Source organism: Tachyglossus aculeatus, chromosome 1 (genome assembly GCF_015852505.1).
Source record: "Tachyglossus aculeatus isolate mTacAcu1 chromosome 1, mTacAcu1.pri, whole genome shotgun sequence".
Classification (NCBI taxonomy): domain Eukaryota; kingdom Metazoa; phylum Chordata; class Mammalia; order Monotremata; family Tachyglossidae; genus Tachyglossus; species Tachyglossus aculeatus.
In genome coordinates, this window is record NC_052066.1 from 137,920,997 (window position 1) to 137,944,507 (window position 23,511).

A 23,511-nucleotide genomic window follows, 5' to 3' on the forward strand; every position below is an offset into this window, starting at 1 on the left:
GATTTGGCAGGGTGACAACACAGGCAATTGATCGATAATATTTCAATTACATAAATATGACTGATTGACTGATTAACGAGAAAATGCCATTTTGACTGTGATTCCATCTATAGGAAATCTGGAACCCACAGCCTCACATCCCTGGAGTCTGACCACATTAAAGTGCCACAATCACTGCCCCATCTGGAAGAGCCTCCACCTGCCCATCTAACCCCATTCCTTTGCACCTTATCAAAACTCTCTCATCCCCTCAGTTTCTCCCTCCCTATCTGCCATGTTCAACTGTTCGCTCTCTAACAGCTTCTTCCCCAGTGCTTTCGAACATGGCCAGGTCTTCCCTATCCTGAAAAAACCCTCCCTTGACCCCACGGCTCCCTCCAGGCATGCCCCATATCCCTTCTACCATTTCTCTCCAAACTGCTCGAGCAAGTCGTCTTCACTCACTGTCTCAAATTTCTCTCCTCCAATTTTCTCCTTGACCTCTCCCATCAGGCTTCCGTGCCTTTCACTCCACAGAAATCACCCTCTCAGAGGTCACCAATGACCTCCTTCTAGCCAAAGCCAACAGCCTCTACTCCACCCTAATCCTCCTCGACTTCTCGGTTGGCTTCAACACTAGTGACCGTCCTCTTCTCCTGGAAGTATTATTCAACCTTGGCTTCACTGACACTGTCCTCTCCTGGTTCTCTTCTTACCTCTCTCGCCACTCATTCTCAGCCTCCTTCGTGGGCATCTCCTCTGCTTCCCACACACTAACTGTTAAGGTCCCTTAAAGTTCAGGTCTGGGTCCCCTACTCTTCTCCACCCACTCCCACTCCTTTAGAGAACTCATTCTCTACCATAGCTTCAATTACCAACTCTATGGACATAATATCCAAATCTAGACCTCCAATCCTGATCTCTCTCCTTCTTCCAGTCTCGCTTTTCCTCTTGCCTTCAAGGCATCTCTACTTGGATGTCCTCCCATCACCTCAAGCTTAACAAGTCCAAAACAGAACTCCTTATCTTCCCATCCAATCTCTGACTTTCCCATCACTTTCCTGTCTCACAAGCCCATAACCTTGGCATTATCCTTGACTCCTCTCTCTCACTCAACCCACATATTCTATCCATCGCTAAATCCGGTCGGTCCCACCTTCACAACGTCATTAAAAGCTGCCCTTTCCTCTCCATCCAAACTGCTACCACGGTAATACAATCACTCATCTTACCCCGCCTGGATTACTGCATCAGCCGCCTCGCTGACCTCCCAGCCTCCTACCTTTCCCCAGTCCAGTCCATACTTCCCTCTGCTGCCCGGATCATCTTTCTACAAAAACGTTCAGAACATGTCACCCCACTCCTCAAGTAAGTCCAGTGGTTGCCCACCCATCCCCGCAAACAAAAACTCCTCACCATTGGCTTAAAGCCCTCAATCACCTTGCCCCCTCCTACCTCACCTCACCACTCCTACTACAACTCTGCCCACACACTTCACTCCTCTAATGTTAACATTATCACTGGGCCTCAATCTCGCCTATCTCCCTGTCGGCCCCTCGCCCGCATCCTGCCTCTGGCCTGGAACACTTTCCCTCCTCAAATCTGAAAAACAACTACTCTGCCCCACTTCAAAGCCTTATTAAAGACACATCTCAGCCAAGAGGCCTTCCCTGACTGAGCACCCCCCTTCCTCTTTTCCCACTCCCTTCTGCTTCGCCCTTACTTGCTCCCTTTGTTCTTCCCTTCTCTCAGCCCCACAGAACTTACGTACATACGTGTAAATTATTTATTTATATTAATGTCTGCCTCCCTGCCTTTAGACTGTCAGCTCGTTGTGGGCAGGGAATGTGTCTGTTTATTACAGTATTGTAATCTCCCAAGCACTTAGTACAGTGCTCTGCACACAGTAAGTGCTCAATAAATATGACTGAATGAATGAATGGGCCTCACTGTCCTCACATCAATTTCCAGGCCCTCTTCCCAGTCTGCCACTGCTACTCTGAATGGCCTTATAGTCTTCTCCAAAACCTGAGAGATGGAGTGAAGAGGAGATGGGGGAGAGGGAAGCTGAAGCCTTCTGAGAATCAGCTGCTATTTGATAGTCTCACAGGTCAATCTGGAGACGGGCACCAGAAGCATGCAACACAGACTGGTGAGCGTGCCTCCATTAATATAAATTACTCATTTCTATTCATGTCTGTCTTCCCCTCTAGACTGTAAGCTCATTGTGGGAAGGAAACCTGCTACCTCAGTTGTACTGTACACTCCCAAGCACTTAGTACCGTGCTCTGCAAGTAGTAAGTGCTTAACAAATACCACTAATTGACTTATTGCCCCACGGTCAACTGATCCCCTTTTCCCTGCATTGAAATTGAGACTGAGATCACCTCCGTTGTACTGTACACTCCCAAGCACTTAGTACCGTGCTCTGCATGTAGTAAGTGCTTAACAAATACCACTGATTGACTCACTGCCCCACGGTCAACTGATCCCCTTTTCCCTGCATTGAAATTGAGACTGAGATCACCATAGCCAGCAAGCAGCTGGCATGAGCCGTCCACTTTCTTTTCATTTTCCTCAAGTTGGTAGGTTAGAGAGATGATCGTGGATTCACGTACCTGTCACTGATTCTGATCTCGAGTGCTCTTCACTGTCCGAATCCTCCAGTAAGTCATCACTTAAATTCAAAACAGAAGTTGGCAAAGATTTTTAATTTCAACACAAAAAAGAGCAGATACAAGAAAGACTTTCCACCCAGAACTCTGAGTGCATTTTACGGTTTGCTTAGATCATAGGACCCACCTTTCAAGGCCAGTGAACATCTTTTTCAATCATCTGAGAAACTGGCAACATGAAATGCTGCATGATTCAACTATATACCCTAAAGGCACCGCTAATTAGTGGGAAAGCTACACCTGGCACCTAAGAGAGTACTGACCCTCCCATTTTAGGTTGGGCATTTCGACCGGCATTCCCCCAAAGCAGAGTCTGGGGGATCCTACGGTTCGGTGACTCCTGTGGAGTTCTACTGTGCCAGCCACAGATGCCAAAAATCAATCCAAGATTAGAGGAGTGGGAAAAGGATAAAAACTGAAAGGGTTGTGGGGCACCGCCCTAAAAGATTGGCTTTTGTGGGGAGATTAAAACACCACTGCAAGATGCTGGGAATTAACTATAAAAGGGGAAACTGACATTTAGTGAGATGCCAAAGGGATTTTAGGCAGAAAAATAATAGAATTCCAAAGCGCAATGCTGAAGATCATATTGTTCCAAAAACAGGATGTTCCAGAATGGAAGCCTACTTCATTCATCCATTTTACTTTCTCCTTAATCCTGGAAGTCTGTCAATTCTCTCTGGCTCGTCCAAGCTACACTTTCCCCTTTGTTTCGACTGGCACCTGGTTTATACAGGAAATTTTTTGCTCGCGAAAATCAGGACAGGCTGAAAATATAGGGAGGTCTCAATTGAGACTCACATATAAAAAAAAAACCCACAAGGAAGGAAAAGAAGAAAGGAAGGCTGGAGAAATAAAGGTAGAGAGGAAGAAAACATCCCCTAGAAGGGTGAGCAAAAATCAGAAATTAACTGCCTTTTTCTCTCAACTAAAAGATCATTTCCCTTTGTGAAAAGAGGGAGAGGGAAAGAGAAGGGATAGTGTGCTCTCCTACTGTTCATCTACAGTCCCTCACCTGGAATGGAACCAGAGGAAAAGAGACGTGAACATCAGCCCCCAGCACAGATTTCCCATCTCCTCTGAGGCTGAGGCTTTGTTTCTTAATACTAAAAACATCCTCTCCTAAAAACCTTTTCCTTGGATTCCAAAGTCGAGCAAAAGATCTGAGAACCACAGCCTCAGCCCTCTCCGCCTGCCCACACACACACCCGACCGTGGCTGACGATCTCTCTGCCTGCCCACCGGGGTCGTGTTCTGTGCCCGTCGGGCTCGGGATAAAAGCCAATGCTCTGCCTTCTCTGCCCTTCTTCGCCTTCAGAGCCTAATGTGACATCTGGCACCCACGGGCTCGCCTCCCTGCATGCTCTGGGCACCCCTTCCCCCCGCCACAATATGGCCAAGCCAACGGCCTTCCCTCCCTGTCTTACCCATGGCCGACACCGGTTCCCCTCTGCACCGTTTTAAAAAAAAAAATTCACGCACGCATTCTGGTGACAGTCCTCCTCGCCTTTTCAGCTGCTTTGACATAATGAACCACCCTCTTCTCCTGGAGTTTTATCTCACGTTGGCTTCACCGACACTGTCCTCCCCTGGTTCTCCTCCTATCTCTCTGGCCGCAGCTTCTCAGTCTCTTTGAACCTCCTGTGCCTCACACCCTCTAGATTCCCTTTTATTCTCCATTAATACCCACTTCCTTGGAGAATTCATTTTCTTCTAAGGCTACAACTATCATCTCTATGCAGATGATTCCCAGATCTACAACTCTACCCCCGATCTTTCATTCATTCATTCAACCATATTTCTTGAGCACTTACTGTGTGCAGAACACTGTACTAAGCGCTTGGGAGAGTACAACAGAACAATAAACGGACACATTACCTGCCCACAACAAGCTCACAGTCTAGCGGGGAAGACAGACATTAAGTGCTTAGAACAGTGCTTGGCACAAAGCAAGCACTTAACAAATGCCATCATCATCATCAATCATCATTATCAATAAAACACAGATATGTACACAGGGGCTCCTTCTCTCAAGTCTCGAATTTCCTCCTGCCTTTAGGGCATCTCTACCTGGAGTCCCACCGACACCTCAAACTAAACTTGTCCAAAACAAGAAATCCTAACCTACCCCCCACCCAAACCCTGTCCTCCCCGATTTTCCTATAGCTGTAGACTGCATCCCCAGCCTCCCTATCTCACAAGCCAGTCACCTTGGCATTATTCGGCTCACCTCTCTCAACCAGCCCATATATTTGATCTGTCACCAAATCCTGTCAGTTCTCCATGACATCGTTGTTCAAATCTGCCCTTTCCTCTCCATCCAAATGGTGGATCCAAGCACTTCTCTTATCCCACCTTCACTATACTGCACCTGCCTCCTCAATGACCTCCCTGTCTCCTGTCTCTCCCCACTTAGGTCCTGCCTTCACTCTGGTGCCCAGGTCATTTTTTCTAAAAAATCACTCAGTCCGCATCTCCCCACTCCTCCAAAGCCTCCGGTGGTCACCCACCCATCAACACATCAAACAGAAACTCCTTACCACTGACTTTAAAGAACTCAGATCAGCTCACCCCCTCCTACCCTAACTCCCTGATCTCCTTCTACAGTCCTGCTGGCACACTTTGCTCCTCTAGAACCAGCCTGCTCGCTGTGATCTCATCTACCTGACTTCCGACCCCTTTCCCACACCTTCCCTCTGGCCTGGAACGCCTTCCCTCTCCACATACACCAGCCCACCACTCACCCCACCTTGGAAGTCTTATTAAGGCCACAGCTCCTTCAAGAGGCCTTCCCCAATTAAGCCCTCTTTTTCCTTACTACACACCTGCATCTGTGACCTTCGGGCATTTGGTATTCGCCTCACCTTCATCCCCATAGGGATGTGAAGGGGATACCTTCACATCTATAAATTATATAGGATCAATTACTTAATTATATTAGTGTCTGTCTCCCCGTATAGTCTGTACGCTCACTTTGGGCAGGGAGGGTGTCTGTCAACTCTGTTGTACTCTCCCACGCACTTAGTACAATGTTTTGCAGACAGTAAGCACTCAATAAATAGCATGCATCGATCGATCGATTGATGATAACGGAATACTCAGATCCCGAAATCTTCCATGAACATGTTTGAAGATAAATAATAATGGAATTTATCAAGTGCTTCCTATGCACCAAGCATTGTGCCGGGCCCTGGGGTAGACAAAATGTAATCATCTCCAACAGACAAACACAGAGGTCTCAGAGTCTAAAGTGGAGGATGAACTGGTGTTACAATGAAGAACCTGAGGTACAGTCACCCAGCAGGCAAGTGGCAGGAGCAGAAGCCAGGACCCAAGCCCTTTCTCTTTCCACTAGGCCACACCGTTTTAAACATAAGGGTCCCTTGGGTAGCAGGACATGGTTCTGGGGAGCTTGGGCGGGTGTCTCCAAGTCACCAGAAGGGCATCCGTTGGCTGAGGAAGCCTGGGAAGGGGGATATCCGATTTCTCCAAGCTTCTAACGGCCAACCTCGACAAGTGTGATGGTGGGCTGGACCTCAAAAGATGCCCTAACTGTGCGGGGTGTTTATCTGAAAGCCTCGGGGCAGTGGTAAGCGGCCTGAGCACCAAATAATTGAAGTTTGCTCTGTGGTGGTCTCCTAACCCCTGAGCCCCCCACCACCACCACCCCCGCTGGGATGGGGAGGGTTATGGGGGGTATTTCAGCCCAGGAGGAGGGTTGAGGAGACTCTGGCCCACCCCTTCTACACAGAGTGCTGTCTGACTGGCAGGGAGAGTCCGACCTGAGAACCAGGTTTATCTTCCTTCCCCCCATTTGCAGAATTGCTTGCTTAAAAACACTAGCTGGTTCAATTGCCTGAAATACCACATATTACTGCCGGGCCTGCAGAATCCAGAGGCGGGCAAAGGTATTACCAGTAGCCACCAGCGCTTAGAACAGTGCTTGGCACATAGTAAGCGCTTAACAAATACCATGATCATCATCACCATTTTACATCAGATTACACTCCCAAGGGGGCGATGAGCCATGCCTTATTGCTTCTTTTCCTCCTTCCTATCACTGACCAACTTTTGGCCAACCCATCATCCATCAGTTTCCCTAGACGAGAGGGTGAGGAAACTCAAAGATTTCCCTGTTCCTTAGCCGCTATAATAAAAGGGTCACGGGGAGGGGAAACGGACAAAACCACGAGCAATGATAAGCTTTCATTTATACCTGTCTCCCATTGCCACCGATGGAGAGTTACCACCCTGTTTCACGTCATTAACGCTTCAGAGTGGAAACAGGGTAACAGAAGAGAATTTGCTTTTTAGAAGAGAAATGCAGTACCAATGAAAACTGGATATCACAGCCCTGTCGACTCAAGCTTATCTAGATTTTTCCTCTGGTGAGGAATGTCAGAAAGAGCTTTTCTTTTTGCTTGGAGGGGAACTGCAATTAGTTTTCCAGGAGAGAAAATGTTATACGCTGAATCCCAAGTTAACCGCTGTTACAGATTTTTAAATGTTGAAAGTTGCCATACCTGTCTCCTTCCAATTTGGGTATATCTGAGCAGCTGGAGGAGTCTTCCAGCCACGCTAACGTTGGCCTCCTCGAGTCAACTCCCGCACTTTGCTCCCCTGACAAGACCAGCTGCTGCACGATAGCCGGATCATAGGCATTGATCTCAAACTTCAAGTGCACCTAAGCGGGCAGAAAGTAGACGTTATTCCGGCCGAACTAAAGAGCCTAACCCTCTTGTTATTTGAAATTAAAGTATACCTTCATAAGCTTGGAAACATCCCAAATGCAGATCTTTCCTCGTTTTGTTGCAGCAGCTAGAAAATGAGGGCAGCTCCCAGACCCAAAACAGGATATCCTGTCAGTGCCGTCAGTGCAGGGAAACTGGGCTGGACTTGTTGCAAGTGTGACCGACAAGGGTACATTCTGTGTGTGTTCACCTTTCACAAACGGGCAGTTAGGGGAATGTCTCTCATGTTCAGACCTTAACACGAATAAATAAAAAAATTTAAAAAGTTATTCAAGCACAGCCAGTTTGTACTCCCCAAAGTGAAAGCCAGAAGGGGAAAAAAGCCTTAATTACAACATTCAAACTGAGCCATCACCTCATTTTTTAAACACATAAATTTGGAGGAGAGAGTCCCCTATGACTACACCAGCTCGGCAATTTTTCCTAACTTCCCTACGAGCTTTGTTAGTTTGCTATAGGTTTTTTCAAGAAATAGAGAAAATTTTAAAAGCTACATTTGGGGGGGGGATAACATTGAAGAGTACAGATGAAGAGGTGTTCTGGTGACTGTCAGCTGGAGTCATCAGGAAAGGCTGATGTGTCCATTTCTCTTCCAATGAAATACTTCAGCTGACTCCACTGTAGAACTGCTCTGACTTTATATACATATGCTCTCGTGTGTCTCTCTCTCATGTCTCTCGCAGCTCAGGTCAACATTCTGAGTAATGTTGTTAAAAATCAGGTACCAGTTGTTGAATCATGAACCCTATTTCTAAAATTCTTCCTGAGACGACTGGTCACATCAAGCCAGCTGTCCCCTATTGTGTCATAAATCTGAGGACCACCTCTGCTCATTAAACACAAGCCTGAATGTGATCAAACTGTACAATTTTTACAATTAATCTTTAGACAAAATCAGTACATTAGTGTGCCAGAAAATGAGAACACCAGTTCTTTAGAACCAATAATCTTAACTGAGTTGGTGAAGCACAAACTTAGCCTGTATCATGTTTTCAATGGGTCATGTCATGTCATAGAGAAGCAGCATGGCTCAGTGAAAAGAGCATGGGCTTTGGAGTCAGGTCATGGGTTCAAATCCCGACTCCGCCAATTGCCAGCTGTGTGACTTTGGGCAAGTCACTTCACTTCTCTGTGCCTCAGTTACCTCATCTGAAAAATGGGGATTAAGACTGTGAGCCCCACGTGGGACAACCTAATCACCTTGTAACCTCCCCAGCGCTTAGAACAGGGCTTTGCACATAGTAAACGCTTAATAAATGCCATTATTATTATTATTATTATTATTATTATGTTTTGGGGTTATCCTATATCAGCCGGTTTGCTGCTTCCAAAGTAGCCTAATCCAAGCTTGGAAATTACAGCCGCCGAAATGCTATCAAAAATAACGCCAGGCGAAGGGGTCGGCAGTGAAGATATTGTGGGAGGCCCTATGGTGTCCCCGTTCGGCTTCAACACCGAGGATGGATTCCAGACCTCTCTCTCTCTCTAAATAGGGACCCCTTGACTTATGATGTTTAGAGTTAAGAAACGTACTCTGACCAATCCGAACATATACCTTTATTTTGGCTTTGCAGCACCCTGATTCTGACTTTACAACACTGGCTCCTGGGCTTCGGGCAGTCGGGGGTGCGGTGTACGCAAAATGACTCGAGAATTCTGCCCGAAAGGGAACACTTAGCAGGCAGCCAAACCTCATTCCAAAACCAATTTAGCCTTGCTCCAATGCAGTGCGAGTCTATCCTACCGACACGGCAGTTGTTGCCAAGCGGGCAGCTGCCGAAAGCCTCACGGTCCAAGACCCCAGACTCTGGGCGGAGAATGACCGTGTAGATTCACAGAGCCTTCCCACTCTTGACATGTAGAGGCAGAGATACAGGGTATTCATTTATTCACTCGTATTTATTGAGTGCTTTCTGTGTGCAGAGCACTGTAGTAAGCACTTGGGAGAGTACAATATAACAATAAACCGACACATTCCCCGTATTCACCATCACGCCTATTTCCACACTTAAAGAATGAGACTATGGGTGAATGGGGAAGGAGAGAAGGGAGGGATGCACTGGGGAGCCTCCTGGTATGACAATGTCACTTCACCTAGTCTACCAAACACTCAATCATATTTATTAAGTACTTACTATGTACAGAGCACTGTACTAACCATTTGGGAGAGGACAATATAAGAATAACTGGACATATTCCCAACTCACAATGAGCTTAGAACTCACCAAGGTTCATCAGTAGGCTCCCAACAAACCAGACACACACTACACGTAAAACACATGGCTCGGTCATCTCCTGAAGAGGCGGGCTTCAAAGGAATACAGAAACACAAAGGAGTTAGAAAAAAAATACCATTTACATGTCGACATAGTCAATGAAAACAAACCCTCAGAAACACCACCTAATTATTTGACTTACATCTTTCGTTTCTGAAAAACTCAAACTTGGTGAATAAAAACTGAGCCACCTCAAACTGTGATGTGGGTACGTGTGTACCTATGCATATGCCCTTGCGTGCTGGTATGTGTAGCAGGCTTCATATCTTCGGCAGGCTCCACTTGGGGACTGGATTGGCTGCTGTAAAAATCCCTTGGCTCTTTACTGCTGCTGTTTCGACTTTCACGTGTTGAGCGCTGTGTGAATTCCTAAATACTGAGTGGATCTACACAGTGGTACGGTGAGTCGAGTAGCTTAACACTGCCTTCAGGTCTACTAAGACGTTCTGGCGTGTATGTCTTGGAGGAAGGGGGAGGGGGGTCATGAGGAGGCTCTGGCAAACCAGAGGAGGATTCAATCAATCAATCAATGGTATTTATTGAGCACGTACTGTGTGCAGAGCACTCTGCTAGGTGGGAGAGTACAGTATTACAGAGCCGGTAGACCTGTTCTAGAAGACTGTTCTAGAGCACTGTTCTAAGTTCTTGGGAGAGTATAATACAACTGGGTTGGTAGACAGGTTTCCTGCCCACAACAAGCGTACAGTCTAGAGGGGGAGACTGACGATGATAGATATTTTATTATGTATGATTTATAGATAGGTACATAAGTGGTGCTGAGGGTGAGGCAAATACCAAGTGCCCAACGGCTACTCGCCAGTCCAGGCAAACCGATCCTGGCCACAAACTGCCACCCACATCATCATCATCAACATCATCGATCGTATTTATTGAGCGCTTACTGTGTGCAGAGCACTGTACTAAGCGCTTGGGAAGTACAAGTTGGCAACATATAGAGACAGTCCCTACCCAATAGTGGGCTCACAGTCTAAAAGTCCCAAAGCTCTAAAGCTAGGCCTGACGTGATGGCAAGATCCTGCCCACTCTCTACTCCAGGAGGGTGGGTGCGGGGAGGGGTGGAGGTGAGAGGCTAGTCTGCCTCCACATGGGACCCTAATGCCCAGAAACACCAGTCACTTTCCCTTGGCTTTCTACTTCTCTGACCAGGCATCAGCAAAGGTCCAGAACACTGATGCTCTAATAATTTTCTATGAGATGCATATGGGGAATAAAATACAACCCCAAGTACTCTGAATCTTGATTTACTCTAAATGATGGTCTCTTAAAATTGCAATGGTACCCAGGCTTCCCTCAAACCGCTGAAATATTTGACAAATTTTCTTTTCTGACTGCATTATTTAACAACCGTTGATTTGTCCTGTGAAATTTCTTCACTGTTTTATCACTGAGGTGAATGAGGTGTAACACCACAAAAATCAGGGCATGGATTTATAGGCTTATATAACTGTCTTCTATCATACTCTCCCAAGTGCTTAGTACAGTAATCTGTGCACTGTAAGCAATCAGTAAATATCACTGATTTACTGACTGATTGATGACCATTACATCCCAAAAAAAGGAAACGTGGAGGACTCAACACTAAAAACTGATTCTCCACAAGACAGAACATGTGGAAGACGCAAGAGAATAAGTACAGACTCACCTTGAGAGATATCTTCCAAAACTAAGTTTGCAGTTAAGTTAGTTAATGAAAATAACACTTTGGGAGAAAAATACTTTGTGATCAACTGAATGATCCATTTTCAAAACGCACAGACTTACTAATACTAAAATCCGGTCTTTGGAAAAATTTTGGGGCAACCAAATGGTCAGACTAGATGAATCATGAATACACGGCATGGGAGTAGAAAATGCTAATTTTATCTGCACCTCTCAAGAGAACTGCTAAAAAAAAATCTGCATAGGCTAGAGTGACACATTTTTGGTGTTTTTTTACGGCATTTATTAAGCGCCTACTATGTGCAAAGCACAGTTCTAAATGATGGGGAGGTTACAAGGTGGTCAGGTTGTCCCACGGTGGGCTCCCAGTCTTCATCCCCATTTTCCAGATGAGGGAACTGAGGCACAGAGAAGTTAAGTGACTTGCCCAGTTACAAAGCTGACAATTGGCAGAGCTGGGATTTGAACCCTTGACCTTTGACTCCAGTGCCCGTGCTCTTTCCACTGAGCCACGCTGCTTCTCACTGACTGTTTGCCGAGCGCTATTCTAAACGCTGAGGTAGGTCAAGCAAATCAGGTCGGGCCACAGTCCCTGTCCCCCATGGGGTTCACAATTTCAATCCCCACTTTACAGAGGAGGTAACCGAGGCAGAGAGAAATGAAGTGATTTGCCCACTGCAGACAAGCGGCGGACCTGGGATTAGAACCCAGGTCTCTCCAACTGCCAGGCCCTTGCTCTATCCGCTGAATAATAATAATGATGATGGCATTTGTTAAGAGCTTACTTCACACTGCTTCTCGCCTATAGGCGTTGTATAAAGTGTGTTAAACGATATAAATTTCCAAGACTTGTCTTTTTACCTGGTGATAGAAGCCAGCTTGAGCCATAGGGTCGGGCTGTGCCCACCTGTACCCTACATGAGGCCACGAGGTGAATGTTTCCCGCCTGTTAGCTTCGCTATACATCAATGACCTAAAAGGAAACACATTGTACATTACCTAAATGGCACAAAGAAAGCTAGAACAAGACTGTCATTATTAAACTTACACAGATTTTGGAATTCAAATAAAAATGATGGCATTTGTTAAGCGCTTACTATGTGCAATAATTTGTGACTAAAGGCAAGAGGGATGGTAACGGTCTATTGATAATGCATTTACTTAAAACATATCAACTTCCATCCTCAAGTGCCAATTAACTGTTAACAAGACAAACTAAAGTGACTTTTTTAAATACACCACAAACTAATTTGTAATGATTTTTAAAGTATTTAACAAAAAAGGGAAAAGCAAGCCTGAGTAAGCAGAACACTTCAACAATTATCAATTGATCTGTGGACGTTAATGGCTCAGATCAGTTTTAAAGACATCGTTACGGTTGAGGACCTCAGAATTATAGCCTGACTGTCCTCGGAAACGGTAGTTCCTGAAAAGGTGATGAGATTTAAATTCACACATTATATGTACAAAAATGCTAAATGGCTACCCTAAAACGAGCTACTAAGTGAAAACTGCAAGTTTCCACGGAATAAGTCAAAACATTCTAAAATTAAGGCTCTCGGAGTAATGACGCTCCAATGCTTGGGATATCACGGAATAAAAAAACATGTCTACTACATAAGTTATTATTGCTCTGGAACTGGGTTTTTTTAACCGATTTTTATTTTACACAAATTCATGTTAAAAACTAGCCCACTTTGGAGTCATCTAATTCAGTGTTTATCGCCCACATCCTGAATCTGGCCTGGAATGCCTCACCCTCCCTTTTCATATCCGACAGACGATGACTCATTCCGCCTTCAAGACTTATTGAAGGCACATCTCCTCCAAGAGGCCTTCCTAGAATAAATCCTCATTTCCTCTTCTCCCATTTCCTTCTGCCTCACCCTTGCACTTGGCCCCAGAGCACCCTAGTACATATCTGTCACTTATGTATTCATATTAATACAGTGCTCTGCACACAGTAAGCGCTCAATAAATACGATTGATTGATTGATTAATGCCTGACTCCCCTTCTAGATTGCAAGCGTCTTGTGGGCAGGGAACATGTCTACCAACTCTGTTATACTGTACTCTCCCAAGCGCTCAGTACTTTGCTCTGCACACACTAAGTGCACAATGAATACGACGGATTGATATCACATCTCTAGATCGCATTTCCTTCTTTGTTTCTTTCTAGCTCCATAAATTTTCTAAGATTGCCTATTTTATCAGGAGGGGAGGGAGTAGTGGTCAGACCTTTCTTTCAATGTTACTGCCGTACCGGATTCAGGCAACATGGCTGTTTCTGTTCTGATCGGTCAATGGTATTTACTGAGCGCCTGTTGTGTGCACAGCTCTGTACTAAGTGCTTGGGAAAGTGCACTACAACAGAGTTGGTGGACACGTTCCCTGTCCACAAAGGCCTTACAGACTAGAAGAACCCCCCAAATCCCACTCATGTCACCGTGGATTTAGGCATTAATAATAATAACCGTATTTGTTAAGCACTTTCTATGTGCCAGGCACTGTACACGAGCTGGGGTGGAGATGAGCAAATAGTGCTGGACGCAGTCTCTGTCCCACGTGGGGCTCAGTCTTAATCCCCAGAGGCAAAGTGACTCGCCCAAGGTCACAAGCAGAAAAGTGGCGGAGCCGGGATTCGAACCCATAACCTTGGACCCCCAGGCCTGTGCTCGATACGCCACGCTACTTCTCGATGGGAGGCAGCGCTGAAGGGTGGCTTTTTATTTCTCCTCTTCCCATCACCTCACAATGCTGCTTCCATCATGAACCCTTTCTCAAACCTTGCCATGTATGGGATTTCCCTAGGGCCCTCATGTTTTGCTAATTATCCTTTTCCTTCTCCTGGCTGTCTTCTTCCTCAATCATACCTCTCTCTTCTTTCTCTCTCTCTCTCCTTCCTTTTCTCTGCATCCACAAAGGCTCTCTCATTCCCCCTCCTCCAAATTCACCTTCATCTCACACTCATCCCACAGAAACCAGCGCAGCTATTCTCTGCTCTCCCCAACGGACTCCTCAAAGCCAAAGATCCATGTGTGATGGTAGAAAAAGGCACATGGATAGAAACAGTTAACCACTGACAGGGAGCAGAGTTGGAATTAGAAAAATTGCCCCGGGAGGAGTTTTACATTATGACTCAAGAATTGTGTAACCACATGAAATAAAATCCTATCAACCGAATTTCAAACTCAGCAAAACAGTGCCACAGAGGAATAACTGATTCATTGAGTTCACACCAAATACAAAATTATTTGAAGGCTTTAACATATTGAGCCCAATTCTCCTAACGTTCTGAAAAACGTCGAAATTTAGGAATTTGAATTCCAGGTAACGCCAAGATTTGGTGGTGGACTAAAGTCACGACTGCAAAATCTCTGCCCTTCGCCAACTCCTCTAAACTGAATTCGTGCACCCATCAAGGTACTGGGGACACAAGTTCACTTTTTATGTAGTGGGAATGCATTGTTTTCCTTTTCTTGACACTAAATAGCTTACTGTATTATCATTCATCTCTTCCAAACCTCATTGCCAAGAGTGAAAGGCAACAGATCAGTCATTAGTAAAGGGCAGAACACTCTAACCTACAGGCCATTTGCTTCAAATAACAATAGCATCTATGTCTCAAAATCTAAAGCATAAGACAGTTTTCCCTTGTATTCACTAGAGTTTAGGATCCTGCAAGGGCGTTTTGTTGCATATCCCCGTCGTCCCCATCCCCTACTTCATATGGTAAGGGGAAAAGAAAAAAATGGAACAATGAGAAGTGCAAACGTTGCAATCAAATGTTTTTTATTTCCCGACTCTCTCTACTGTAACTTGTCAGATTGTCACTCTATAAAGGGTGGTCTGAATATTGCTAACAGCTCCAAATATGTTAAGACGTTTCAACAGTAAAATGAGCAATTATCATACCTGTCTACGGATCGACCGGGCCCTACTCCGAGTTCTGGCCGTGCACTAGGTAAGAGGTAAGACAACCTGTCCATCACAGAGGAGGCTACAGGTAAGGCAGCAACATTTTGATTGATTTTCTTGAGTTCATTTACAATGGCACTGGCGACAGACTTCAATACATGATGAGGAAGATGAAACGTAACCGTTGCCCACTAGAATAAGTTGAGGGGGGCGGGGAGAAAGAGAAACTAAAAATTAATTTCAAATCGGTACACCGAAAAGGGACAGCACAAATGCAAGTGAAAAGTATCACAATTCACAATACCAGGGACCACTTCAAGTCAATACTTGGTTTGTAAAGAAAGCTTGACATTCAGATTTGAAGCTTGCAACGGATAAATGCATAAAACTTGAGCAAATTCAGATAAAACAAGTTACCTCATTTAAAAGTAAAACCAAAATTGCAAGCAGGAATGAAGCAAGAGAGAAGAGGAAGAAAAGACAAAATAAACATCTGCATGGAAAGAATAGAGTGGCAAAATTACTTGCGTTTGTTATCCACTACCATTGTGACTAATAGGCTCATGGTTTGAAAAATGTACGCTGATATGAGCTGGTACTTACCAACTGACACTGTCCTTTCCTTCTGACAAACCTCTATCTCTCCCCCTGTGAATGTATCTCATTCCTAGTGCTTTGAGACGTTGGCACTGAATATGCTTTAATTGCCTGCCCTAGGTATTTTGGGGAAAAAATTCTTGTCCTTCAATACCGTAGCTTGCAGTGTGAGCAACCCACTGTTGAGCAGAACCGCTTCTAATTTTATCGGTGTAGTGAACACAGGTGAGGCAGAAAAATAATTACAGTGTCTTCTTTACACATCATTAATCACAAGTTCTACCCCTGGATAAGGTTCCAGCAGAGAAATATAGTATGTTTTTGTTTCGGTCTTGAAAATATTTTGAAAAGTGTGACGTTTTTACACTGCCCACAATATAAACTTATCTAAGCCACACATACCTGTTTCTAACATCCACACACCACTAACTTATCTACTTAAATTTGCAGATAAGCACCCCCCAAAAACCACCTTCAAACACACCCCCATGAAAAGTAACAAGATAGAAAACAGAAACTAATTACTGTTTTTCTGTTGTTTGAGGTGTCCCTTTACAAGCCCAGGAGTTGGGAACATCTAGTAATGATGTAAAATGGCTGTGAAGTCTTCAGAGATCTCTCCTTGACTGAACTGACGCAGATTTCTTGAAACCAGTCTTTCTATCCATGTGATTGATTTCTGCCACTTTTTTATTGAAGCCTGGGCATGTCATTCATTTTAAGTTTCATTTCCAATTGTCAAATAAAGGAGCAACTAATTATTACATTAAAAGCTGGAAAATGCCACAAGAATGGAAAGTGCTTTCTTTCAGTTCATGAGCATCTATTTTCCCATATGTTCACGTATATTCTCACACAGTGAATGTTACCTCAGAAAAATTTACATTTCACGATGATATGAACAAGGTTTAAAAACGCTTAACAAACGCGTTTTTTTAAATCTACAGTTTGACTGTCACCAGCACAATAGAAGTTATTTTAACCACAGCGTGGGAAAAACAGACTTAAATTCTTCTCAACAGAGAGGATGTTTTACTGACATTCTTTGTAATGTGGGGGAGAGGACATTTTATCTCAAGTCAATTCTTGCTTGTTTTTAATTCTTACCTTTGCAACTTTGTGATTTGCTGCTGTCTCATGCGAGGTATTTTTTAGTCCATCTTTTAGCTGTGTAATGAATAAATCATATCCCTCTGTACTAGAAACATCTACCTTCTCTACACAAGCAGATAACAGTTGCTGAGCCTAAAAAAGTGAGGAAAGATGACAAAGTTAAATCAATCCTGGAACCCAGATTGTAGTATTTTAGCGATTCAGAACTTTATTCCGGAGACTATTCTGGGCTCTTTTGCTCTAAATTAGATTTTTGAATTCTGCTGGAAAGGAAGAGAGGAAATATGGACTTTTTAAAAAAGTTGCAGAGAAGACCAAGATTATGCAATATAAATGCTCGGTGGGTTTTTTTTTTTAATTATTTCATGGTTCTTATAGCAGAGTTCTCTCTTTGTGAACTGTCCTTTATCTTTACACACTTACACACACACGTCATGAAAATACCAAAAGAGGCGATATGATCTGCTACTCTAGTTCTCAAACAACAATCTCTCAGGCCCACTTTACTGGAGGGAGAGTAGCATCAGTGTGGTCCTGAGAGCGGTAAATAGTTCTATTTATTCACTCATTCAATCATATGTATTGAGCGCTTACTGCGTGCAGAGCACTGTACTAGGCTCTTGGAAAAGTACAATTCAGCAACAGTGAGAATTCCTGCCTACAATGGGCTTACATTCTAGTTCATCTAGTCTACGATTCATTATGGCAAAACTTTTAAAAGGACTAATCTAACACTCAGAGAAGCCCAAAAGAAATCCAATAATTGAGAGATGATTTGCAATGCTTTCTCCATTTCCAAAATAGGATGATGTGACATCAACTTCATAGGAAAGCAGAAATAAAGACATTAGGAGTTTTGAAGTGTTTACAGCTATTCACCTTTAGCGCAAACTGCTGTGTGCATGTCTGTATACAAATGTAAACTTCACATATATATACACACATACAAATTTCAAATTTATATATAAATATATATATATAGAACGTTATTGTTGTTTTTAAGTTCAAATAATTCGAGACGGATTTTCAAGATCCCCAAATAAATCCACACACACACACACACATATCCCCAAATAAATCCATCTTGAATTTTTTAACTCAAAAACAACAATAGCATTCTGCAGAATCCCAAACTTGTTATTTGATGCCAGGGCTTGCTAGGAAAGCTAGAGGTAAGAGGTGTAGGGAATAAATTTAAGGGGCATTAGATAGGTAGAAAGATGGGTTTGAGCTGGAATGCTTCAAGATGACGCTGTTGAAAATGGTTGATTCTCTAAGGACCACTGTCAGAGGTGAATGGAGATGGGTCTGAATCTACAGTTCATCATCAATCGTATTTATTGAGCGCTTACTATGTGCAGAGCACTGTACTAAGCGCTTGGGAAGTACAAGTTCTACAGTTCTCAGTTTCAGCAAAGAGTTGGCACTGAGCTCTTGTTGGAACCAACAAAATGTTATCACAGATTCAGTGCAATATGTATGAAATAGATGGAAGGTATCAGGACCACAGAGTGCTAATATCAGGGCCCGTAGACATTTAATTTGGAGAAGGGGGTGCTCTATGACTGGCTATGTATTAGAAAGAAGCATACGTCACACCAACCTGGCCTTTCGTATTTCAGGGGAAAGGAAAGCATCTGGAAGCCTGATTCCTGTTCTATTTATCAATATGATATCGGCAGCAATCGTGATATGCCTCATTACCGTTCCTTGAAAAAGCAGCCAATTACCCTCTATTCTGAATGCACTTTAAAATAATGAATGTCCTTTTTGTGGGGGGGAATCCCAGGTTAAAACCAGAGGGATCATGATCATAAGCTATAAATTCCCCACCAGTACCCACATATCGATTTACAAGTCAAGTGCTCTTTTGGTGACAAAGTGCATTTATTCCTTCAGGAGCAAACAAATGCTCATTAACCTTGCCCCGGGAATATTTGCAACCGCACAGCCCCCAATATCCTGGATGAACTTAGGATGAATGTGAAGTAGAGTAGAAAAATGAGGGCTCAAAGAAATCAGTGTCTTGCTCGAGGGTCAGAGTACTGACTGTTAAACATTACATTGATTCAAAGGGTTTTATCTGCAAATTCAGGGCTTGATCCACTGGGGAGTACGTTTCTGTAATCCCGATTTACACGTACATTCAGAAGGGCTGTGGCTTTTGTGAGCGATTTATAGAGACACAAATACTGAATGATGCTTTCCATGAATGCAAAATAATCAATCACTACCAATGGACTACCATAAGGGAGTCATTTTGACTTTGCACACTCTATAAACACCAAAATACAACCTGCATGAAATAGGGAATAAACATCCACTTCTCTGTCCTTGGGATAGAAGGATGAGCTGGATAACCTCATGTCTAAAGTTCTATATACATTCATTTTATTCAATGTCAACCTAGCAAAAAACTCGCTAAAATCCACCCTTTCCTCTCCATCCAAACTGCAACCACGCTAATCCAATCACTTGTCCTATCCCGCTCTGATTACTGAATCAGCCTCCCTGCTGACCTCCCAGCCGCCTATTTTACTCAGTTGTCGCAATCATTTTTCTACAGAAGTATTCAGGACATGTTCCTCCACTCCTCAAGAAACTCCAGTAGTAACCCATCCACCTCCGCATCAAACAAAAACTCCTCACCATTAGCTTCAAAGCAATCACCTTGCCCCCCTCTTACCTCACCTCGCTACTCTCCTACTACAACCCAGCCACCATCCTTCGTTTCTCTAATGCTAAGCTCCTCACTGTACCTCGATCTCATCTGTCTCACCGCCGACTCCTCAACCACATCCTCCGTCTTGGAAGGCCCTCCCTCCTCAAATCCAACAATTATTACTCTCCCCCGCTTCAAAGCCTTATTGAAGGCCCAACTCCTCCAAGAGGCCTCCCCGACTAAGCCCCACCTTTCCTCTTCCCCTACTCCCTTCTGCTTCACCCTGAGTTGCTCCCTTCGTTTATCCCCACTCCCAGCCCCGCAGCACTTACGTATATACTTGTAATTTATTTATATTAATGTCTGTCTCCCCCTGTAAACTATAACTCATTGTGGGCAGGGAATCCGTTTTCTGTTGCACTCTCCCAAACGCTTAGTACAGTGCTCTGCAAATAGTAAGCGCTCAGTAAATATGATTGAGTGAATGAATGAAAGAAAAATATTAAAGGTACATTCTTTCTGAAGAGGACATGGTGAAAGCTCCTATCATGCTGTTAATGGTTTTAAAGCCAATAGAGCCTTGCTTTTGGGATAATAATAATAATGATGATGGTATTTGTTAAGCGCTTACTATGTGTCAAGCACTGTTCTAAGCGCTGGGGGGATACAAGGTAATTAGGTTGTCCCATGTGGGACTCACAGTCTTATTCCCCATTTTACAGATGAGGGAACTGAGGCACAGAGAAGTTAACTGACTTGCCCAAGGTCACACAGCTGTCAAGTGGCAGAGCCGGGATTAGAACCCATGACCTCTGACTTCCAAGTCCAGGCTCTTTCCATTGAGCACGCTGCTTCTGATGTAAGATGACACCTTGTTTATGTAATGTGACAGAAGTCTGTAGATGTCAGTGGCAACAGTGATCCACGTGGCAAAACTCTGACTCTGAGCAATCAGTCATGATGACCCATATTATTTTGTAAACTATTAGCTGGGATGGAAAAGTGATTCCATTTTGGAACCAGATGGTGGATAATCCCCAAAAGGTGTCCTTGTTCTCTTGAAATGAGTTTTTTTTTCCATTCCTTAATTTTTTTGGATTACTGATTTGATAGGGTACACCTGAGGTCAAATAATTCAGTAAACATATGCAGCATTATAGATGAAAATACTAATACATTTGTACGGATTTATTACTCTATTTATTTTACTTGGACATATTTATTACTCTATTTTGTTAATGATGTGCATATAGCTGTAACTCTATTCTGACGGTTTTGACACCTGTCTACATGTTTTGTTTTGTGGTCTGTCTCCTCCTTCTAGACTGTGAAACCATTGTTGGGTAGGGACCGTCTCTATATGTTGCCAACTTGTACTTCCCAAGCGCTTAGTACAGTGCTCTGCACATGCTAAGTGCTCAATAAATACGACTGAATGAATGAATAATTTGTAAGTGTGGCTTCTCTGGTGCAGACGGTTTGAAATTCAAACTTCTCCAAGAATGAGTATCAAGAGCATTGCGCCAATTCTGGGCGGGGGGAAGAGGGGAAAGGGAGGGGGGTGTCGGGGTCGAAACCATTCATTCATTCAGTCGTTTTTACTGAGTGCTTACTGTGTGCAGAGCATTGTACTAAGCACTTGGAAAGTACAATTCGGCAACAGATAGAGACAACCCCTACCAACAATGGGCTACCCAACCAGACCCATAAGCTGATGGAGTTCATTTCATGGGCTAGGAAGTAAGCCTAAAGACACTAAGCATCTCAAAGGGTTTTTTTTCTTCCTGAAGACCTAGTCATTCATTAAATCATATTTATTGAGCGCTTACTGTGTGCAGAGCGCTGTACTAAGCGCTTGGCACTGTATTAAGCACTCGGCACTGAACTACAGTCGAGTGAAGGGAAGAGAGTTCCCCTGAAAGGGTCAGGCACCTGCTAAATTATTTCTAGTTCCTATGCTGCATTTTTGCATATAACTAAATAAGAGGTTAATTAAAAGAGGACTTGTTACCCAGAGCTGCTTCAAACTGCTGGCAGTAAAAATGAGTCATTCACAATTTGAGCAATGGCTCAACTTGCTTTCACTCTCTGGAAACTCCGCAAAACCAGGTTAACTATTCTAAGAGAGCCTCTATTCCCTAAGGAGCGGGCAAGCCTGTTTCTCAATTTACAAGCCACAATCCAGGATCACTTAATGTACACTGAGGGAGGGAGGGTGTTGACTTCAAAGTCAAAGAGGCTGTTTTTACATCAATGTTTTTAATGTTCAAAGAAGTCTGGGAAGGATCAGTTCAGAAGGCAGTCACTTGAAAGACAGTGTGGTCCAGTGGAAAGAGTTGTAGTAGTAGTAGTAATGATAATAACCATAGTGGTATTTGTTAAGCACTGTACAAAACTGTACAATACAATACATATATGCCAAACACCGTACAATACACTGGGGTAGACACAGAAACATGCAGAATGGACACAGTCCATGACCCAGAGTCTAAGCAGGATGGAGAACAGACTGAATGCCCATTTTGCAGATGAAGAATCGCACCCACAGAGAAGTCGACTGGCTCGAGGTCACAGAGCAGGCAAGGGGCAGGGCCAGCATTAGAATCCAAATCCTTCGATTCCCGGGCTTGTGACCTTTCCGCTAGTCCACCCTGCTTCTCAGGGTGAGGAGTCAGTAGATCCGGCTTCTAGTCCAGCTCTGCCACTTTCTTTACTGTGTAACCTCGGCGAGTCATTTAACTGCCCTGTGCCTCAGTTTCCTCTCCTGGAAAATGAGGATTAAATTCCTGTCCTCCCTCCCTTTTACGAGCCTGGTATGAGTCCGGGTCTGCTTCAGATCTGATTTTCTTGCGTCTACCTACCCCGGCCCTTTAGTACAGTGCTGAATACATAGTAAGTACTTAATAAATACCATTATTCTGATCCCTATTATAGCTCAAGTCCCTTACTGGTGTCAAATGTTACCACTTACAGAACTCAGAAAGGATCACCGTGATACTGTCACCAAGGTGCGTGGGGAGGGTTTCATCTTTCGGAAACTTTGTTATCCATCTTCCCTCAGCACTTCAAACAGTGCTTGGCACAGAGAATGAGCTTAACAAATACCATCATTATTATTATTATCTACTAGTCTGTATATTTTCTGGAACTGGTTGTGCAGGGTTGTTGATCGGGGCTTGAGGGAGCACCATACCACAGAATTGGCAGGCACATCCCCTGCCCACAATGAGCTTACAGTCTAGAGGATCAAAATGTCGAGCAGGGTAGGGAGAGCCGTCCAGTATTGTTCAAAGCTGTCCGATCCAGACACCGCCACGCAGACAGGCAGATTTCACGGGAGATCATGTACCCCCCGTCGGGGAGCTTCGAGAGACTAGATGGGGGTGCTGCCTTTCCAGCGGATACGGGGACAAATAAAAGAAGCTCTAGAGAGCCCGCTGAGAAGCGGTAGGAGCAGGAGGGAAAATAAGCCAAGACAGAGCAGGAATTGTTCCCTCAGGCCCTCCGCCACACGTTTCAGTTGTTCTTCCCTCTATTTACTGCCAATGGGCACTTTGAGGGTGGGAGAACAGAAACGGGGGATGGGGGCTTGGAGAGGCTGAGTGATTAGAGGGAATCCGGATGTGAAGGCGTACATACAGGAGGAGTCCTTCCGACGGCAGAAGTATAGTTTCTTAGAAAGGTTTGAAAGCTCCTCAAATAGACAAGGTAGTTCACTGAAACGCTGACCATTCCCAAGTATTTCCCTCATTTGTTAAGGGTAAGATTGTGTAGTGATCACTTGCAGTCCTTTGGCCTGAATAGTAGGAGAGCTCCGCTGTCCAACTCTACCGGATATAAAGAATTTCTAGAGGCTGCAC

The 23,511-nt window shown here is 44.2% G+C and overlaps 1 protein-coding gene across 1 annotated transcript in view; it reads right to left on the reverse strand.

The window, feature by feature from the left end:
• Positions 1 to 23,511, reverse strand: part of BIRC6 (baculoviral IAP repeat containing 6) — a 367,036-nt gene that overhangs the window by 293,166 nt on the left and 50,359 nt on the right. Inside the window, 7 exon segments of the mRNA XM_038745922.1 lie at positions 2,598 to 2,656; positions 7,178 to 7,338; positions 7,417 to 7,639; positions 9,631 to 9,713; positions 12,223 to 12,334; positions 15,277 to 15,470; positions 16,984 to 17,121. Of these exon segments, the coding sequence (XP_038601850.1) occupies positions 2,598 to 2,656; positions 7,178 to 7,338; positions 7,417 to 7,639; positions 9,631 to 9,713; positions 12,223 to 12,334; positions 15,277 to 15,470; positions 16,984 to 17,121 (970 nt within the window).